The sequence below is a fragment of the Neopsephotus bourkii genome, unplaced genomic scaffold, assembly GCF_033783945.1.
Source record: "Neopsephotus bourkii isolate Nb327-2 ecotype Australia unplaced genomic scaffold, CSIRO-AGI_Nbou_v1 NB_1765, whole genome shotgun sequence".
NCBI lineage: Eukaryota > Metazoa > Chordata > Aves > Psittaciformes > Psittacidae > Neopsephotus > Neopsephotus bourkii.
In genome coordinates, this window is record NW_026902239.1 from 1,539,496 (window position 1) to 1,557,259 (window position 17,764).

At 39.3% G+C, this 17,764-nt stretch overlaps 1 protein-coding gene across 5 annotated transcripts in view; it reads right to left on the reverse strand.

Moving 5' to 3' along the window:
- The window catches only part of PHACTR2 (phosphatase and actin regulator 2), a 137,401-nt gene that overhangs the window by 33,852 nt on the left and 85,785 nt on the right, over positions 1–17,764 (reverse strand). For 4 of the 5 annotated variants that reach the window (XM_061378322.1, XM_061378318.1, XM_061378321.1 and 1 more), the window contains exons 3-4: positions 8,954–9,034; positions 5,541–5,699 (exon numbers count right to left, since the gene is read on the reverse strand). In XM_061378322.1, coding sequence (XP_061234306.1) covers positions 5,541–5,699; positions 8,954–9,034 — 240 coding nt within the window. The remainder of the gene's footprint in view (positions 1–5,540; positions 5,700–8,953; positions 9,035–17,764) is intronic. The other variant, XM_061378319.1, reaches the window with a different exon arrangement.

Here is a 17,764-nt window from a genome sequence, read left to right on the forward strand (position 1 = left end):
TAAAACTCACTGAGAGTTTTCAGAATCATGAGTTTCCTTTCTGGCGTGCAGAGAGAGCTGTGTTTAGATTAATCAAAACCCAGGAAGCTGCCATTCAGGAATATGGGACACAGGGCAACACAAGGTGTCTTTTGTCTCTTTTTTGGACTCACTGACTGTGCTGATGCAGGTGGTCAACTCATACAAATCCTTTCATAAACTTAGATTCAGCCAGCTCCATTTTTGTTCCTGCTATGCTACTAAAATTCTGTTCAAGAAAAGACCCATTCTAATTGTTAGAAAGCTTCCTTTAATTTCTAGTCTAAATGTATTTCAAGGCACTGTTTATTCCTTTCTACTTGTGCCAGCATTGTCCTTCAACCATGTTCTCTCCTGGCTATATACCAACTGTTACATTCATCAAACACACTCAGGCTCTCTCAGGCTCCGTTTTGCTAGGCTGAACAAGAACAGCTGTCTCATGATGCTTTTTGCAGCTCTTTTCAGTTTTGAATTAATCTTTCTTAGAGATGGATGAGCAGATCTGTATGTCTGCAGACTTCCAGATCTTACTCTGTGATTTCAGCAGCACCATGTCCAAGAGGCTATGTAACAGAGACAGCATAGAAAACAGGAGAGAGGAGCAAAGGACAGGTGTAACATCTGACCTAAAGCAACCACGTTCAGATATTTTGCATTGGTTCCAAGATAAAAAAGGAAAGAAAAACAACCAACAAACCAAACATTGACTGTAATTTTATATTAGTAACTGTCCAACTTTTGTGTAAAAATAAGCTGTTAAATTAAGACAGAATACTAAAACATCTTTACTGTCAGCTGCACACTTTCACCATCTTTTGGCCTATGTAAGACTTGAAAAGTCAAAGGCATGTAGGCTTCTACGTTCCCTTACACTTTCTGTATAGATATGCTCAAACAATTAAATGGTTAGTTCATTAAAATCATGTCTACCGCCTTCTTTCTGGAGCCACATTAAGGATATCTTTCCTATAAAAAAGAAATAAAGTAGTAGCAGTTTTACAAATCAGTGGCTTTCCTCTGGCACTCAACTTCTGTGGGTGAAAGCCCGTGCCTCTCATGTCACCCTACTGGCATGAGCCAGCCTGGCTGACTTAGTGGACAGGCTCTGCCCAACTACATTTATCTAGCATAGCTTTCCTTTTAAGAAGATTTGGATTCAGCCTCATTTACATAGTTCAGGTGATGAATTGAAGATATACTATTCTTAGAAGAATCGGTTCTAGCCAGCAAATAACTCAGCTGGTGTGAGAGATTCTTTGGGAGTCAGGCAAAAAAAAGAACAACATAACCAAAAAACCTTTTATGTATGGTGCTCATATCAATAATCTACAGAGCTCAGGAGTGTAGGAGGCCAGCTAGGCATGCAAGAGGGAAGAAAGTCTGCCTTGTCTCTCACAGTGAGTGGTCCGCAGCATTAGTTTTCTGAGGGAAAGCAGGCCCTTGGCTGAGATCCTGGAAGATGAGGGTTACTATCTTAAATTCATCAGGTTTTGTTCCACTTTGGGGGAATAAAGTGAAGATTTCTGAGAAAATGAACCTAGAAAAATTGACTTTGGAGAACGTTCCTTGGTAGACAAACTAAAGCGCTGGTCAGCAACAATGCATGCTTGTAAGCCCAGAGCTTGTCTTTTTTTGACACCCACGAGAAAAAGAAAAGATTAAAGCTAATGTCAGACTTAAGGGAGAGCAAACCAAGAGGAAAGAACCCAATGAACTAAGACCTAGAAATTTTGCCAGCTCTGATATTAGATTTATCTTGTGGGGAAAAAAAATTATGCAGATTTGTCCCATGAATTCATTTGTAAACAGGTCTACAAACTGTTTCCTTCACAGAAGGACAAAAGAAAAGCTGAGAGGATCAGTCTGCTATCAGTGCCATGGGAATATTTCAGAAGCTTAGGCTTTGTATCACCCAAAACACCCACAACAGAGCTCTGGCTTCCTGCATTGCAATTGTTTATCAAACACACCTGACTGATAGCATGCAAAAAGAAACTTCTTGCTGCTTTTTTCCGGCAGTCTCATGCTAACGGTTACTGAGCCTTTCACTTCCTCAAGCCCAAGCTAACAACGAAATGTGAAAGTGTCTACCAGTATCATGAAAACATTTACCTTGCTATGATATAAATGAGCAAGACCTAAGTTTACAAACATAACTCAGATACAACCTCATGGTTCTGTGTTACGTCTCTGTGCCAGAGACATTCTGGGAGGATGAAAGCAGAAAAGCAGCCCTGACACAGCACTGGGAGGTTTTACAATGTGCAGCATGCCTGCCATATGAGTATGCTCTGCCCCTATACCTAGGGAGGCAAACAGTGACAATTTTGACACCTATTCCACTGATGTGGCTTTTAGTCTTCCTCAACAGTGCTGAATGGGGCAGAAAGCAGAGGCTCCCTGGATCCCCTTTGCAATGCTCATACCACTCCTGGAACCTGAAGCATTGGTTAGGCTTAGGCTTCTGCAAGCATTGGTTAGGCTTAGGCTTCTGCAGGCAAGTGCCAGAGGTCAAGAGCCCTGGCATGATGGTAAAGTTCAGGCTGCTGCCCAGGCAACCAGGGTGTACTTTGACATGTTGCCTGTCTACCTCCTGCTCTGTATCCCTTCCAGGGTGCTCACAGAGAATGGGTACAGTTCAGCTGTTTATTTTCTGCAAAAGATGCTAGGGACTTTCCTTAGTCAAAACAAAAGAATTCAGAATTCAACTCAGTACAAACATAACGTGAATAAATGGGCCAGGAAAAGTATTTCTCTGAGTCCGTATCTGCAAAGCTTTATCCCATCTATTACCTGGTTTATGTAAAACTGTCACCAGCTTCTTATTATCCTGCCATAAAGGAGATCTCTCTTTAAACACCCTGCCTGGATGACTGACATCATTACTGCAAACAGTAACAGTTCCACTATTAAATTGGCAAAAGGCATTTTTTTTTTCACCAAGCACAAAAGGCACCTGTGAACTGAACAGGCAGCAGATGGGGGTACACAGTTTATGGAGCTGCCTGGCAGCACAGGGAACAGATTTCAGGGGTCGTCTTCTTTGCCCACTTCTGCTTAACTCACTTTTACATTGTGTGGCTGAGCCCTCTCTCTGCCCTGTTGATACTGTATTTCCATGGCTTATCCTTAAACAACTTTTTTCATGTAAATTCTTCTAAGTCCCAACACATTATGCACTCTACCACGCATTGTGCTCCCATATGATCACAATGTGCCTATATCACTTGTTCTTTTTAAGTTTCCAGCTCCAGTAGGCATCACCATATTCATATGAGAAGGCCGTTTTCAAGACCTGCTGAACAAGGGAGCAAGTAAATACCACCATCATTGCAGAAAAGCAGTTTATAATAACTTCAGAACTTTCAGGAGCTGAGATGCATTTTTTGGAATATTTTGATTCAGCCAGAGTTGGAACTCTGTGCTACTACATGGCAGGAATTAATCCTATGTGACAAACATGGAAAGTGTATGTAACTTCCTTCAAGATTTACCCATAAGAATTCATGACTCTAAAAAGCCTAACATCAACCTTCCTGAAGATGAACTCCTTGCATCCATTACTCCTGGGATACTGTCCAGCTAGTATTCACTGCACCTATCTCAGTTCTCACGACAGAGGGCTGTGATCTGAAGCACCAGCATGTTTCATCGTCTGAGCAGAAGACAGTGTTTTCAGAATAGTTTCAGAAACATTCAGAATGACTGAAGTGTATTCACAGTGACTATCCAGTCAGTTGTACTGGATTTGCACTGTGTAACATTGCTGCTGATGTGTGGAACTGATCCTTAACACCTTTTTTGGGGCAAATATTCCTCTGCAATAAATCTGTTTTCCTTTTCAGGGCAATTCAAGATTTTTACATGTAGAAGAACTTCATGTTTAGATATAAAAAGAAAGTATACTTAAAGTACTTTGCATTTCTATATGGTCAGATTGGCATTATATGAAGCCTAGAACACCAAGTTTACTCTTTTTTGTTCTCCTTCCTCCATATATACTTAATTTTCTGAGAAGGACTGGAGTGATAGCTGCATATTCTTCTGTACTGGGTCTACTCCTGAACAGAAATCTTCTCTAATTTCTCCCTGTAAGGTCAACCCAACATACAGGAAGTGCAGGGTGCAATAATGTGTTTGAAATAGATATTGAGCCTTTCCTGCTTCAGTGGAGTTCTACATTCTGCAAAGTCAGCCAGAGGGGATTTCAACAGAGTTAGAAATGTGTATTTCTAAAAAAAAATCTGTACCTTAGGAAAACTTCCAAGACTTGACAGTTCCAAAGGCTGTATTTAGGGATGCATAAAATAATAAGTGGTCTGATCTAACACCAAAGTTAACCTGAACCATTTTAAAGGTGTTTTCCATGGCTTTTATAATTCTTTTCCCCTGACCCAAGACACATCTGGTTCTAGTTGGCACCAAAAGATAGACATATTTAAATGTCATGAAAAAAGGCTAATCTTGTATTATTGTCTTGCTGAGAGACAGGAAGTACTAGAAATCTCACTAAAAAGGCTGCTCTCCTTGGAAATCCAGCTACTTTTTACATGGTCAAGTGATTTACATAGCTCAGAGAAGAATTCAAATTTTTGTGTTAGCTGAACTGACCTTCTCAACCTCCAGAGGCTCATTCATCACTAGGTAGAGGTTACTAGAAGGCATTGGAAAGGCTGCTCAGTCTTACAGCCAGCCATGGAGTTCTTGATCGCTTGTGTCCTTGCTCTTTTGGAAAATCCAATAAATGGAATAGTATTTAAGAAAACTTTTTGACAGGGAAAAGAAGCAGTGCATTACTTAAGATGCTACAGAAAGAAAACTGGTCCAAATCTTGCCATTCTGCGTTAATCTTTACTTTTACCTTATTCAGTCAAACTCTTGTTTCCAAGGTAGATTTGAGTAGAGGTAATTACATTAATATGAACTCTGGGACTGCTGAATATTTAGCAGTATTACTGCAATTCATCTACAGAAAACCCTATAATCATAAGGCATATTTTCCATAAATGTGGTAGTGATATTGCCCTTTTCATATTTCTGCAGACTGGATAGCAAGTGCTTAAGATCTAATGAAAACCAATAGCAATGAGTTGCTGCAGCTACTTTTAAAATGATACATGGTTTTTAAGCGGCTTTAACACTTGAACATTCAACCCATGAGCCACTTCTACAATGATACTACAAGGTGATGCATATGCACTTAGTGTCTCCTTTCACAAAAGGAAAACCTGAAAACAAAGCTTGCCATGGCCACAAGGAAAGGCTCACATTGAATTTAGAAATCAAACATCATTGCACACATTTTCATGCTCTGACCGTGCTTCTCTTTATGTCCTTACTACATCCACAGTAAAAGGCATGCCTACCAGTGAAGAAATAGTGATGTTTCACAAGTCTTACCTTTTCAGTAGGTTCTGCTGGCTTCTTTATGGCAGAACAGAACTCAAAGCATGTATTAGAAGACTGTGTTAATACTTTAAGTATGTAAAAAATACTTTGTGAAGAATGTGTTTGCTTACCTTTTTGATCCTCTTTTTTCCCTTCCAATGCCGATGCTTTCTCTGATGAAATACCATTATCTCCACTGGCTTTTAGCACATTTTCTTCCTGTATGGTTTCTTCACCAATGGCTATGGTGTGTCCATTTGAAGTTTCAAAATTTACTGTTACATCACCATCTGAAATGAGGATTAAAAAGCTGTTGCCTAGTTTAACTGCTTCCTTAGCACCTATTAACAACCCACAGCATCCCTGTGCTTTCAAGTTTCCATGGAAGCAAAGCAGAAAGACTTACTCAGATGTGAAACATCCAGGCGGCAGATCTGATCTGAAAAGTAACTCTGTAAAGGAACTCTATAGGCTTCCACATCCTCTAGGTGCATACCTCTGCAGTAGTGGGCCTGGAAGTGCATGTAGGTTTTCAGGTCCAGCTTTGCATCTGTACACATTAATGTCCCGTTCTCTTCCTCCCTGCACCTTGATTTACCCAGCAAAGAAATGTGTGCATGGACCACAATGGAGCTGCAATGTGTTCCAATATGCCCCAAATACAGACAATTAGGGGGCAGAATTGCATGACTACTGTGGTGCATCCCAGCAGGTAAATCAGTCAGGAATTCAGACAGAAGTTCTCAGAATACATGTGCTCAGTTAATGAATTCAAGAATCAAGGTGAAGTCTTCCTGCATCCCATATCACACACCATTATTACATTCTGCATTAAATTCTTTCCCAGCTCTGATGACATTTTACTCACCCAGACTACCTCAAATACAAAGTTCTTTTTAAAATCTGAAAAAAACCTTCTTTCCCTTTTTATTTTTCTCTATATTTCTGAAAAATGCCACAGACTGTTGCCGGTTCACAGCTTGGTTTTGTCCCATATTTAATGCTTCCTGTTCTCTTTGCTGTGATTTTCTTCTCTGGTCATTTCTAAGGCTTGCTATCCTTGGTTGCTCTCGCCCCACCTGCAGTTAACCCAGATGACTGCTTTACTTCTGCAGAATTCTATTGCTGACCATGCAAAAATTATGCAAATTGACTGGGCATCTCTTCTGGTTCCTCCCACTGGTTCTGCATTAATTGTGGTAAATCCACTCTCTTCTTCTTCTCCTCTTCCTTGCTGTGTGCTATCAGACCTGGATGTTTGGCATTTCTCTGGTTTCAATACAACTACACAGCCTCTCTTTTACCACCTCAGGTGCTCCATGGGTTAAACTGATGGCTTCATTCTCACCCATACACTGACTTCAACTTGAATTGTAGAAACTAAGTTCTGCCTTCTTAACTTTGTCTCTTTCACTCTAAGCTGACAGTTGCACAAAGCTTCCTTCTTACCTTACCATAACATTCAATTTCTTTAGCTTCTCTCTTCCAAATGTTCATAAATCCATTATTTCCTTTCTGCTTCTGCCTATGGCACTTATTTCTGTCATGGTTCTGCAAACACCTCCTGCTACCAAAGTGGCACTTGCCATTTTCCACTTGATTGTTCTTCATCAGCATGAAACACTGTCACTTCTTCTTATTTCTCACATTTCAAAACTCCATGTAATTTCTTCATTTAGCTTTTCTCTCCAGTCATTCCTTCTAACTGCCTTCGCACTGCTCAACAACCATCTTTCTGTATCTCCAGTTTTAGCATCTTCAAACCAATTCTATATTCTTTCAAAATGAGCCTTAAAAAAATTGTAATTTTCATGAGACATAGAGTACAGCATGATGAAGGCAACACCGACTGGATCGAAGGCCTTCTTAAGATGGGAGGAAGGAGAGAAAATTGTTCATCTTTATGTCCTTTTCTCACTTTGTTCAACCTCCATAAGGGACCAAATTCCATTTTAAGAATGGAATAGAGGGTCAAGGACACTGATGACCAAAGCATACATACTTTTAGCACAAATTGTATTATTTATGTTCAGATTGTAACCATCCTGAAGTGTTAGCGCATTTCATTAATTATCCCAGCAGTCCAAACACAATTTACAACCCCCAATGGAAAAAGTGAGGCAGCTCCCCAGTAAAGCAGACAGTAAAACATAACAAATTCACAGATGGGCAAACTGAAGTATGGAGAAACTACACATCTTGTTTTAAGACAAAGACAGTGGCAGAGACAAATTTAGAAGCCAGTTATGCTGAATGTCATAGTCTGGTAATTAGCAAAACACTGCAAAGACAAGCGATGTCACGTGTCAACAAACAAGCCCTTTACTTCTAAATATCAATGTGTATGATATGAAGCATACACACTGATTCTTTCAGGATTCTTCTGCTCAGGAAGAGTAACACAATTTCTAGGAGAAAAATAATTCTGGGGATCATGGAATTCTTATACTCTTTCATAAAATGATAAATGGCTTAATTTCAAGCTACAGAAAGTTATTTTACTCACTTTTTAATTTGATCTTACAGAAGATCATAGAATCACAGAATGGTTTGGGCTGGAAAGGACCTTAAGATCATCTAGTTCCAACCCCCCTGCCATAAGCAGGGACGCTTCACACTAGACTCTGTCTCTCAAGGCTCTGTCCAGCCTGGCCTTGAACACTGCCGGGGATGAAGCATTCACAGCTACTTTGGGCAACCCATTCCAGTGCCTAACCACCCTTACAGTAAAGAACTTCTTCCTTATATCTAACCTAAACTTCCCCTGTTTAAGTTTGAATCCATTACCCCTTGTCCTATTGCTGTAGTCCCTGATGAAAAGTCCTTTGCTGGCATCCTTGTAGACCCCCTTCAGATATTGGAAGGCTGCTATGAGGTCTCCACACAAGATCAAGAATATTAGAAAGAATACCATTAGAAATATAAACAGACGTAGCACAGAGGTATTAACTATGGCTTACTCGTGTTTTTCAAAACACAAATTCTGGTTAATATCAGTTATTCAACCTTACAGCATTTTGAAACAAATGACATCTTCCCCACAGTTTTATGTCTGTGCCATTTGTGAATGTGGTCTGTGTGATAGTGGTAGGTTCTATATGACCCCAGCACTGGTACTTTTTGATATCTGAAACGGATGCTATTGATTTGCTTGGGGTCCCAAAGCCTCTAATTTTTCAGCTAATATTTTTGACATTATACTTGAGTTGCTTTAGGCAGCAGACCTTGACTCAAAAAACATGTTAATCACTACCTCCAAAATATTCTGTTAAACAGTAAGTAGAAACCACAAAGGTCACATTATTTACAGGGAGCACCAAAATAGTTAAGGGCATGACCAGAAGTCATGTGATATACCTATGGCAGGAGTTACAGAACACAGATCTCAACTCCAACTTCAGTTCTTTGTCAACTGGCCCAAATATCCTCTCACACTCATCTTTGTCTCTGCATACCTATTTACACTACATTGAAACAATGCAATAGTGGTTTTATTATCCATGTTTAGCACTTAGTAGCTAAATTCTAGTTAACATGTTATCACCTTGCTCTGGCATTTCCTTCAGCACTCCCCTTCTTATCAGCTCCTCTCTGCTTTGTCTTGTCGAAATCTTCCTTTCCAACACTAAAGAAAAAGCACAGTTAAGAATAGATTTATTCTCATACTGCCAATGCCTGTGAAATAGGTACAAAAATACTTTTATTGTATGGTAACCTTGAGAAATCTCATTCCCTGTGATTCTGTAGAAGTAGTCTGGCTTTTCATGAATGCTCTTTGAAAGTATTGTTCCACACGTTCAGGCACAGAAGGTGAGGATTTATATGATCCAGTATCTTCAGCTGAGCAAGACTCTGTGAGGGTTCTTTTCCAGTCAATGGAAAAAGGTACTTCCTAGAATGAAACTGAACTCACCCTAGTGCAGGAATTTAACATGTAAAAGCATCTCTTTCCCATGGACTGGATTGACTAGCTTAGCTGGAGATACCTCCTTCTGCTTTGTAGATGTTTTGAGTTGGGAGAAAGACAAATCCTGATCAGAGGAAGCAACTCACGGAGTAGCCTTTGTGCAGCAAACTGTTTTAAAGGGAAAAAACCCCCAAACCAACCAAACCTGAAACAGAGGCTAGAAAGCTGTGTTCTAAAAGGAAATAACATCCAGGCTGGTTGGCTTTCATGGAAAAAAATACAGCATCCTGGTTTTAGTTTAAAAAAAACCTCAACATACATCAGAAAATTAAAAAAAAAAAAAAAAAAGGACAAAAAAAGATTCTGTCATGAAGCATTTTAATTATTACGGTTATTTCCCATGGAAAAATGCTCAATAGTTTTATAAGAAAAAGCGTTTACAGATGGCAAAACGTAATATGAACCCACTGCACCCCACCCCTAAACCAACACCAATTTGCTCAGTGATCTGGGAAGCTACCGTAATGATCCGTGAAACAATGGTGCATGGACCATAAAATGTGAGCATCATTGACTGTTAGGAAAGATTGACCTCTCACCCTGGTTTTGTTTACACACAGTCATCAAAACCCGAGTGATGTTTGGAGCATACGGCAAAGCTTCAGCTGGCTATACTTCACCCTACTAATTCTATGGGATAGGATTATTTATGTCATCAGATAATTCAAACAGTCTCTAGAGCCAGTCTAACTGTTGCATGCAGATTAAATACTGCAACAACTACTGTCAATCTCACTTGTACCAGCCCAGTTGGAAGGAACACCCATACAGTGAAGTGGTGGCTCCTGTGAAGTCACAGAGAGAGGCAGTTTGGCTCTTTTGAGAAAGTTACTCTCCATGCGCAGCAAAACATCTTTCCCTGCAGCAACTCAAAACCAGGCTGGCTGACCTCAGATGCTTGATGACAGCACTGCTCATGGCTTTTTACTTCCCCTCTCCACAATGGAAGGGGACAGTTGATCAGAGAATGAAGCAGATTCTGTGCACCTCAAATTTACAGCACTGAATTTATGTCTCACACTGCAAAGTGAGGGGATTCAGCAACTGCATCAATAGGATGCATTTCCCTGCCAAAATAGCACCTGCTCCAGGCAGCAGAACTGAGGGCAGCAACCATCTTGACTGGTCCAGATCAAACTACCTGTGCCTAAGAGATCAAGAGCTCATGAATGAAAACAGTACTGGCTCAAGAACATGTAAGTTGGCATTGGTCAGTGTTTGTATACTCAAGTACTTTGTGGGATCTGTCTGTTAAAGATCAAACCTTCACGCCCTTCAAATCACATCTGACAATATAAAGGAGCCCATGAGTGTGGCTGCAGACTCTCAGTACAAGCCAGACACCTTGGGGAGGAGTGTGGTAGCCTAAACACAGATCAGGTTAGACTGGGTCCCAATCTTAAATGATTCAGGAGTTCTTCCAGTTTTTCTCCATTGTTTTTTAAGGTATATGCTTTGTAACTGTGTGTCACACATTGCCATGACAAATAAAACACAAGAGCATGCCCTGTTCTTGCAAAGGGTTTTAAATATAGATGAACATTCAGTCCAACAAAGACTGCTTTAAAAGAGATGAGGGGCCATGAAGTCAGAGGACTATGTGGGCAGGCACAGATGGAGGGTCTTAATCTTTCTGGAAAGGTGTATTTTCCAGCAGAGTGAAATCTCTTCTGACATAGACCCCAGCGATGAACTCTTTGTGCACATACTTTATATCCCTTTTGTTGTTTGAAATACAAGTATTATTTCAGGTTTACAAATATTATTTACTTCCTACTATTCTTCCTTCCTCTTCCTTTCCCCATCTCTTTTCCTGGGGACAGTGAACTGAGATGGTCTCTCATATATTTATTTGTAGGACTTACTCCAATACCACTTGAAAATGACGATGACCTTTACATGAAGTTCAAGAACACTGAATGAGACCCCACATCAGTGTCTCTCTAGTTTTCAGGATGATATATTTTTTCAGTTCTACAATACTGAATGAATTATCATAGAAAATGTCAACTGGCATTAAAAGACATTAACTCCTTACATTTTTATTGGAAGAACCTTAAAGTATTTTATCAACATTGCATAGGTTTTGTAATATCCCTTAGACATAACTATTGCCATTTCACAGATTAGAAATTTATGACCAGATAAGAAGCTTAAGACCAAATCCTTCATCATCCAAAATGCTAGCCATGAGTGGAGTTTTATTTAAACTGATTAAGCTCAGTTAATTCAGCTTGAAAAGATAAGTTATTTAAATTACTATTTGGCCCATGGAAAGAACATTAGAAATCATGCTAGTATCACTATGAGTGCCTTCATAATTTTATTTCCTACAAAGAAAAAGGAAGAATTTTAATTTAAATCAAAGTGTCCATAAGTATGTCTCCTTGAATAGAATGAGTAGCCTGTCTACTTATGAACCTACACTGCGTGCTATTTAGCCAGGGTGGACTCATCATTATAATTTATTGCTTATTACAGACTTTAGACTATACAAGACATTTAAACAGACAAGTATGTTGATTATCACAGCCCAATTGCACTGAGCTCCAGAAGACTCAAAAAGTCCCATGTAAAAATCCTTCCCCTACTGCAGTCAAAAGCAGGTGTAACTGTCAGAAATCAGGTGCATCTGTAACACTGTATGCAGCCCTCATTTACTTGCATAAATCTTACTCACCCAAAGGATCCCACAAACATTTGCATTTTTAGCCCAATACAAATAACAGTTACACTAATCATAAGTCACCTCAAAAAGCCATTTCCATCCCTCTCTCCCTACCCCCATAAACATTAAGCAGTCTTAAAACTCATTCCCTGATTCAAAGAATGCTCTGCGATTCTGGACATTCTCCAGTCTTTAGTTTTGCTCTTCCAAAAGAAGCTTGAGAAATTGGATTTTTAATTTTTCTCTGACCTAGGAAGAGCTAAAATTGCCTTCTGCTCCCTGTCTGTATATACTCTTGCTGTAGAGCTTTGAAGTTGCAACCACTTCGTGCCAAGACACAAACTGCTGCTTTCTTTTCCTTCACAGGAAAACATTGCAGAGGGGATAAACCCTTGAGATGATGCCATTTACTGTTTGTTTTTACTTAATTTTGAAAGCCCTCTAGGCAGAAAGTATACAACCATGCCCACAGAACAGATTTTCTGAGATACAGCATGGAAAATATGTTGCTAAAGGAAAAAATTCCAACCATCATTCCCACATTGGGAACAGATACTTCCACATTTAGTCCCCCATATTTTTTTTGATGTCTGTGATAGTTGCTGTTTCTGAATGTCTTTCAGTTGCTACCATAAGGGACTCACGTGAGATCTTGTGAAAGCACTGCATGGTACATACCCTGGCAAGGCTGGAGCAAGAAGCTATTTCAAAAAGCCTACTGAAAACTCAGAGAAAGCAGTAAAGAGTTCTTTCCAATAGCCTGCATTCTGTGTTAGAATAAACTTTTTCTTCAGCTGAACACAGATTTATCAAGTTGTAGCCCTGTTAAGGGAATAGGCAATAAATACGCTGATCATTCTACTGTCTCCCATGGTCTCAGCCCTGGAAATGGGCTTCCTGCATGTAAGATGCACGCACGCACACATACATACACACAGACCTCCCATTCTGTAATGTAAATAAATCTCTGATCGTGCAGTCTGAGGAGGAGGATTTTCTGTAGGATTTTTATTTTCTATGGACTTTTTCCCATTTCTTTCTCAAGTTAGATAAGCAAGTTTCTTCTTCTGTGTCAATTATCACTCAACAAGGGTCAACTTGAGAAGTAAATGCACCCTCTCAGTGTCTGTTGGGTCCTGAGTCTGTTTCTTCAAGAAATATAGGGATAACTATTGTTTTTAATTCCCCTCCCCAAAACTACTATCTGAGGCAGGATGAATGCAACTGAAACTACTTTTCATTTCAAATTCCAGCCTCACATGAAGCACATATACAAACGTAAGTAATTCTATACCTTACATACGTAGAGCTTAAAAGCAAGTAAGTATCTCATTACAGCTCTAGGCCTTCCTGACAGTAAAATAGTCCTCAACCATTTAAAGATATACTTTCACTGCAAGCTAACCTGATTTGTGCTGAAAACTTACAGCTCATTCATGGTGCAGCTGAGGCCAGCACCCTGTCTGTTTCTGGGATTTCTGGAAACACAACCCTTACCTTAATGCTGTAGAACAGTACAATTTATAACTATTATCCTCTATAAGGAAATATGTGGGGAATTAATCTGCATTTCTAGCCAAGACAGAGGAGAAACTACAGGAGGGCACTTGAGGTCAACACAAACTACTCTGGATCACTCTTATGAGCACTACCAGTACTTACACTGGGTAACTACCTTCAATGAAAGTTTTGTAAAGGCCACAGCAGGCTGCTGGCAGAGGTTGGAAAGTACAACCAGGCTTGGGAGAAAATGTGTCTTGTATGTAGATAGGAAGGTAAATATCAGTAACACTTAAGCAAGACTATAAACTATATGTGCCTTAAAGAGATACTCCAAATCCTCACTCTGTGGAGATAAGTTAATACTTGCATACATTCTTCTTTGTCAACATAAAAGCTCTGGAAACTGGTCTTGTGCCACTTTCACATTTCCAACTGCCTGAATGTGCAGGTCACAACTTAGAGAGTCAGAAGGGGCAAAACTCTCACATGAAATTAAAACTAATATGATACGATAATAATTTGGGAACCTTTCATTTATTTTTAGAACTCATCCTGTCCAGATTTACTTTCTTTTCGTCTCCCCAGCTTAGAAAGCCAGTCTTGCTGTTTCTGAGGTTAAAGTCAAGATTTGCAGGTATTACAAAAATCCTAGTTTCAATTTAAGAAAAGAAGCACTGAAAATTGCAATGGTCAATGGTTGACAAAATGCATGTAAACTGGGACATACAAATACAAGCTGATATGCTGAACGCACAAGATGATACCAAAGTTTTGAAAATCTGAAATGAATTCCCTGCATTGTTATGTTTTTATAATACCACCTAAATAAATAAGATTTTACAGTGTAGCAGGATAGATAAGCAGGACATTATTAAAACCAGAGGAGATGTAGTCCTTTAGAGAAAGAAAAAAAAATTAATCTACTGAATAATGGGAAAATATCAGAAGTCCCCAAATCTCCTATAAAATATCTTAAGGTCTGTTCACCAAGACATGCACTAAATTTTGCATAGTTAGTCGTCACAAATCATTCAGGCACTGAAAGACTGTAGTTTATATAAGAGTTGTTTTGTGTTTTATTAGCTATTTTGTATTATGTTATTAAATATAATTGCAGTCCTTAATGTATAAAAGCTCGATATGTACTACATTGATGGCTATCTAGCAGGATGCTAGCTAAACAATGAAGTAAAAAATTAAAGGTTTTTCAGGATAATTTAAGTCTATATAGATGGTAGTTTTAGATACACAAGATACATGAAGCAATTAGGGAATCAATTACATTAGTTGCTTTTTTGCCACAAAGGACTATTAAATATACAGTCTTGTGACTGGACTTAGAGCAGAGATTTCAGTTAGTCATCTAAGTGTTACATCCTCCTACATTGAACTTTTGCCCTTAGCTTTAGCATTTACAGAGGTATTTCATTGTGCAGATAATTAACTTCCACTTTTCAATACATAATTATAAATAAACATATATTCAATTGACCAAAAGAGCTCCCACTTATATGATCTATGGACTCTTAACTATCTTTCAGCATTGACTCTGTTCTTCTGCTAATTTGCAGTGGAAATTCTCCTCACTTACATGTATTTCTGTTTGCACACTGTCGCTCCCCATTTTCAAGAAAACACTGATCACAGAACTAAAGCTTTGACTTTGAAAAACAGACAAGGAGGTCTATATTACTCTTTTAGTTCCCAGACTTGGAATGCACTGCTGCAAAACCACAGCTGAAATGAAAAAAAAAAAACCCAGGTTGTCTAAATTTTAAGAAGTCATCCAAAAGAGTGGGTCTGTTTTTCCTCTCTGCTTCAGCATGCTTTATTTATAGTAATCACATTTGATAGTAATTACCAAGCGGTAACCTTCACAGGACAGTTAAAACTACTTCTTCAGTTTTGCTGGATTTGTTTTTAGCTGGATCAGGTGTGTGATCTGTTCATCTGTTCACTGGTGCCAGTCCAGAGGCAGTGGAGGCAGACAGATAGAGCTGAGAGAACTGGGAAGACAAATTACCACTTGAAAACTAGTTTTGAGGTAGGGAAGATGGATGCTGATTCCCAGTAATGACCTCTTTCTTAAGAGTAATAAATACACTGGGAGCACACAGGGCAAAATCAGATTCAAAACGTAAAACATTACACATACTCTGCTGTAATGTGATTAGCACCTTAGTGCTGATGGTCTAGGCATATGAATGCGGCAAGGTTCAGGGAGAGAACAACCTTCACTACTAACTAGTGTGGCTGTAGAGCATCTGAAAAAGATACTTTGTGAGTCAAAGTTTGTTTATTTGTATCTATAGCATAGTTTTAAAGCTGAATTTTAATTACAATTCTGAGATTAGTTTCTGTTTTCTGTCCATTACAGCTACTGCTGGGCACTTCCGTTTTTCAGGTGCTCACCTTGAAATAATTTCAACTGTCCTGAGTAAGTCAGTGCAATGGGAACCATGGGTTCTCCACACCCCTGAAAGGACTTGAGGGACCACACCATCATAAACAAGAGAATCAAATTAAGTACACACAAGTAGCTAAAGAGGCACTTTTGGAAACGTTGCCCTCATTTTCTTTGTTTCGTAAAAGAAATACAAACACATGATTTGCTTTGGTATTACAAGAACTGATGTGTCATGCTTGTAAGACTAGATTGAGTCCCTCTAAAGCCAGTACCGTGTAAGAAATACTGTACTTAATATGAATTTACCAGACATTCACTTGTAAAACAACTCTGCCAAATGACACATGCATTATTATTTAATAGCATAACAATTTAACATATGCTAATATGTTGTGACAGTTTGAGGAATCTCTCCATACACAGCATATGAATGGTGATTATTCTGAAGGATTTGGTGCCTATAAAATCACATACCTGTCCAACAGCAGCTGCAGAACATCCAGGAGTCATTAACTAGAAATAACTTTGCTCTAGCGATATGATAAAAGTACTGGGGAAGCTGAAGGAAACTGAAAGCAACGAAGGAAATGTCAGACTCAGGGAATTTCTTTGATTGCAGCAGTGGAAGAAGTTGTGGGGGTTTTCTTGCAGGGTATGTGGGAAAATTTTAAAAACAAGAAAGAAGAGACAGACAGGAGGATCTGAAGACCCCAGAAAGGCTGTCCAAGACTTCAGCTGGTATCTGGAGTGATGAAGACACCAGAGAAGATGTTTTCTTTTTGCTTTTTTGTGTAAAGAAAATATAGTTTAGAAGTTAACTTGTAAAACCAGAATGTTCCTTGCAGTAATTGCCAGAGGCTGGTACGGTGTTAAAATGGCAAGCAGTGTACTCCTAACAGTTCAGGAGACACTGCTGATGAGACCTTAGGAGACTAGTATTGGTTTTATTGCCTAGAGCCATGGAAGACAGCGGACAGAGGGCTTGCACCGTGGTAATGAATCTGAAGAGCTCATAGATGCTCACTGGACTCTGAGTTGACTCAAGTTTACAACAGCACAGCATCAAGTGTCTGAATCCCAAAACAGAAATTTGAGATTTTTTTGAGAAAGCTTGGACAGAGCTGTGACACACAAAGACACACACACATATATGCAGGGTAGTGTTCAGTTTCCTAAACTTGGGTGTCTACAGCCACTTGAGATGCCCCACAGTTTTGGAAATGTCTGTACAGAAATGGCAAATATGACACAGAGCCTTCTGGGGAGCAGCCCAGAGCACCTCAGGTGGCACCTGGCAATTGTGTTCAGCTAACTGAATCCCAGCCCTCACATATTCCTCTTTTTCAGAAGGAATGTAATTCAATCACAGCATTTTATTTCAGACCATTCTTCAAGCCTTGCCAGGTGGGGGCAGAACAGCTTGTATGAAGGCAGTGGTGACAAAGCTGATCCTCGTTCTTCTGCTGGGCACGGCTACGTCTGCTTCTCTACCTCCAAGACAGACCAAACTTCTGTCCCCATGAAGGCAAGGTTTGTTTCATAATGCAAGCCATTGACTATTAGGGGGACATTTCCAACATATCTGAGAATATGTAATATACAGCCTAGTGTGTTTCTTGGTTAAAAAACAAAGTACTATCAACATCGAAAGAATATCACATATAATGTAGAGCAAACAAACTGCATATTTTTGGTGATAAGCTCAGAAAAGAAGCTGAACAAAATTAAGTTTTTAACTTGCTAAGGATCAGACTGTTTTTCTCTATGTCAAATACTGTGCCTAAACGATCCCTGCCATCTAAAAAGCACC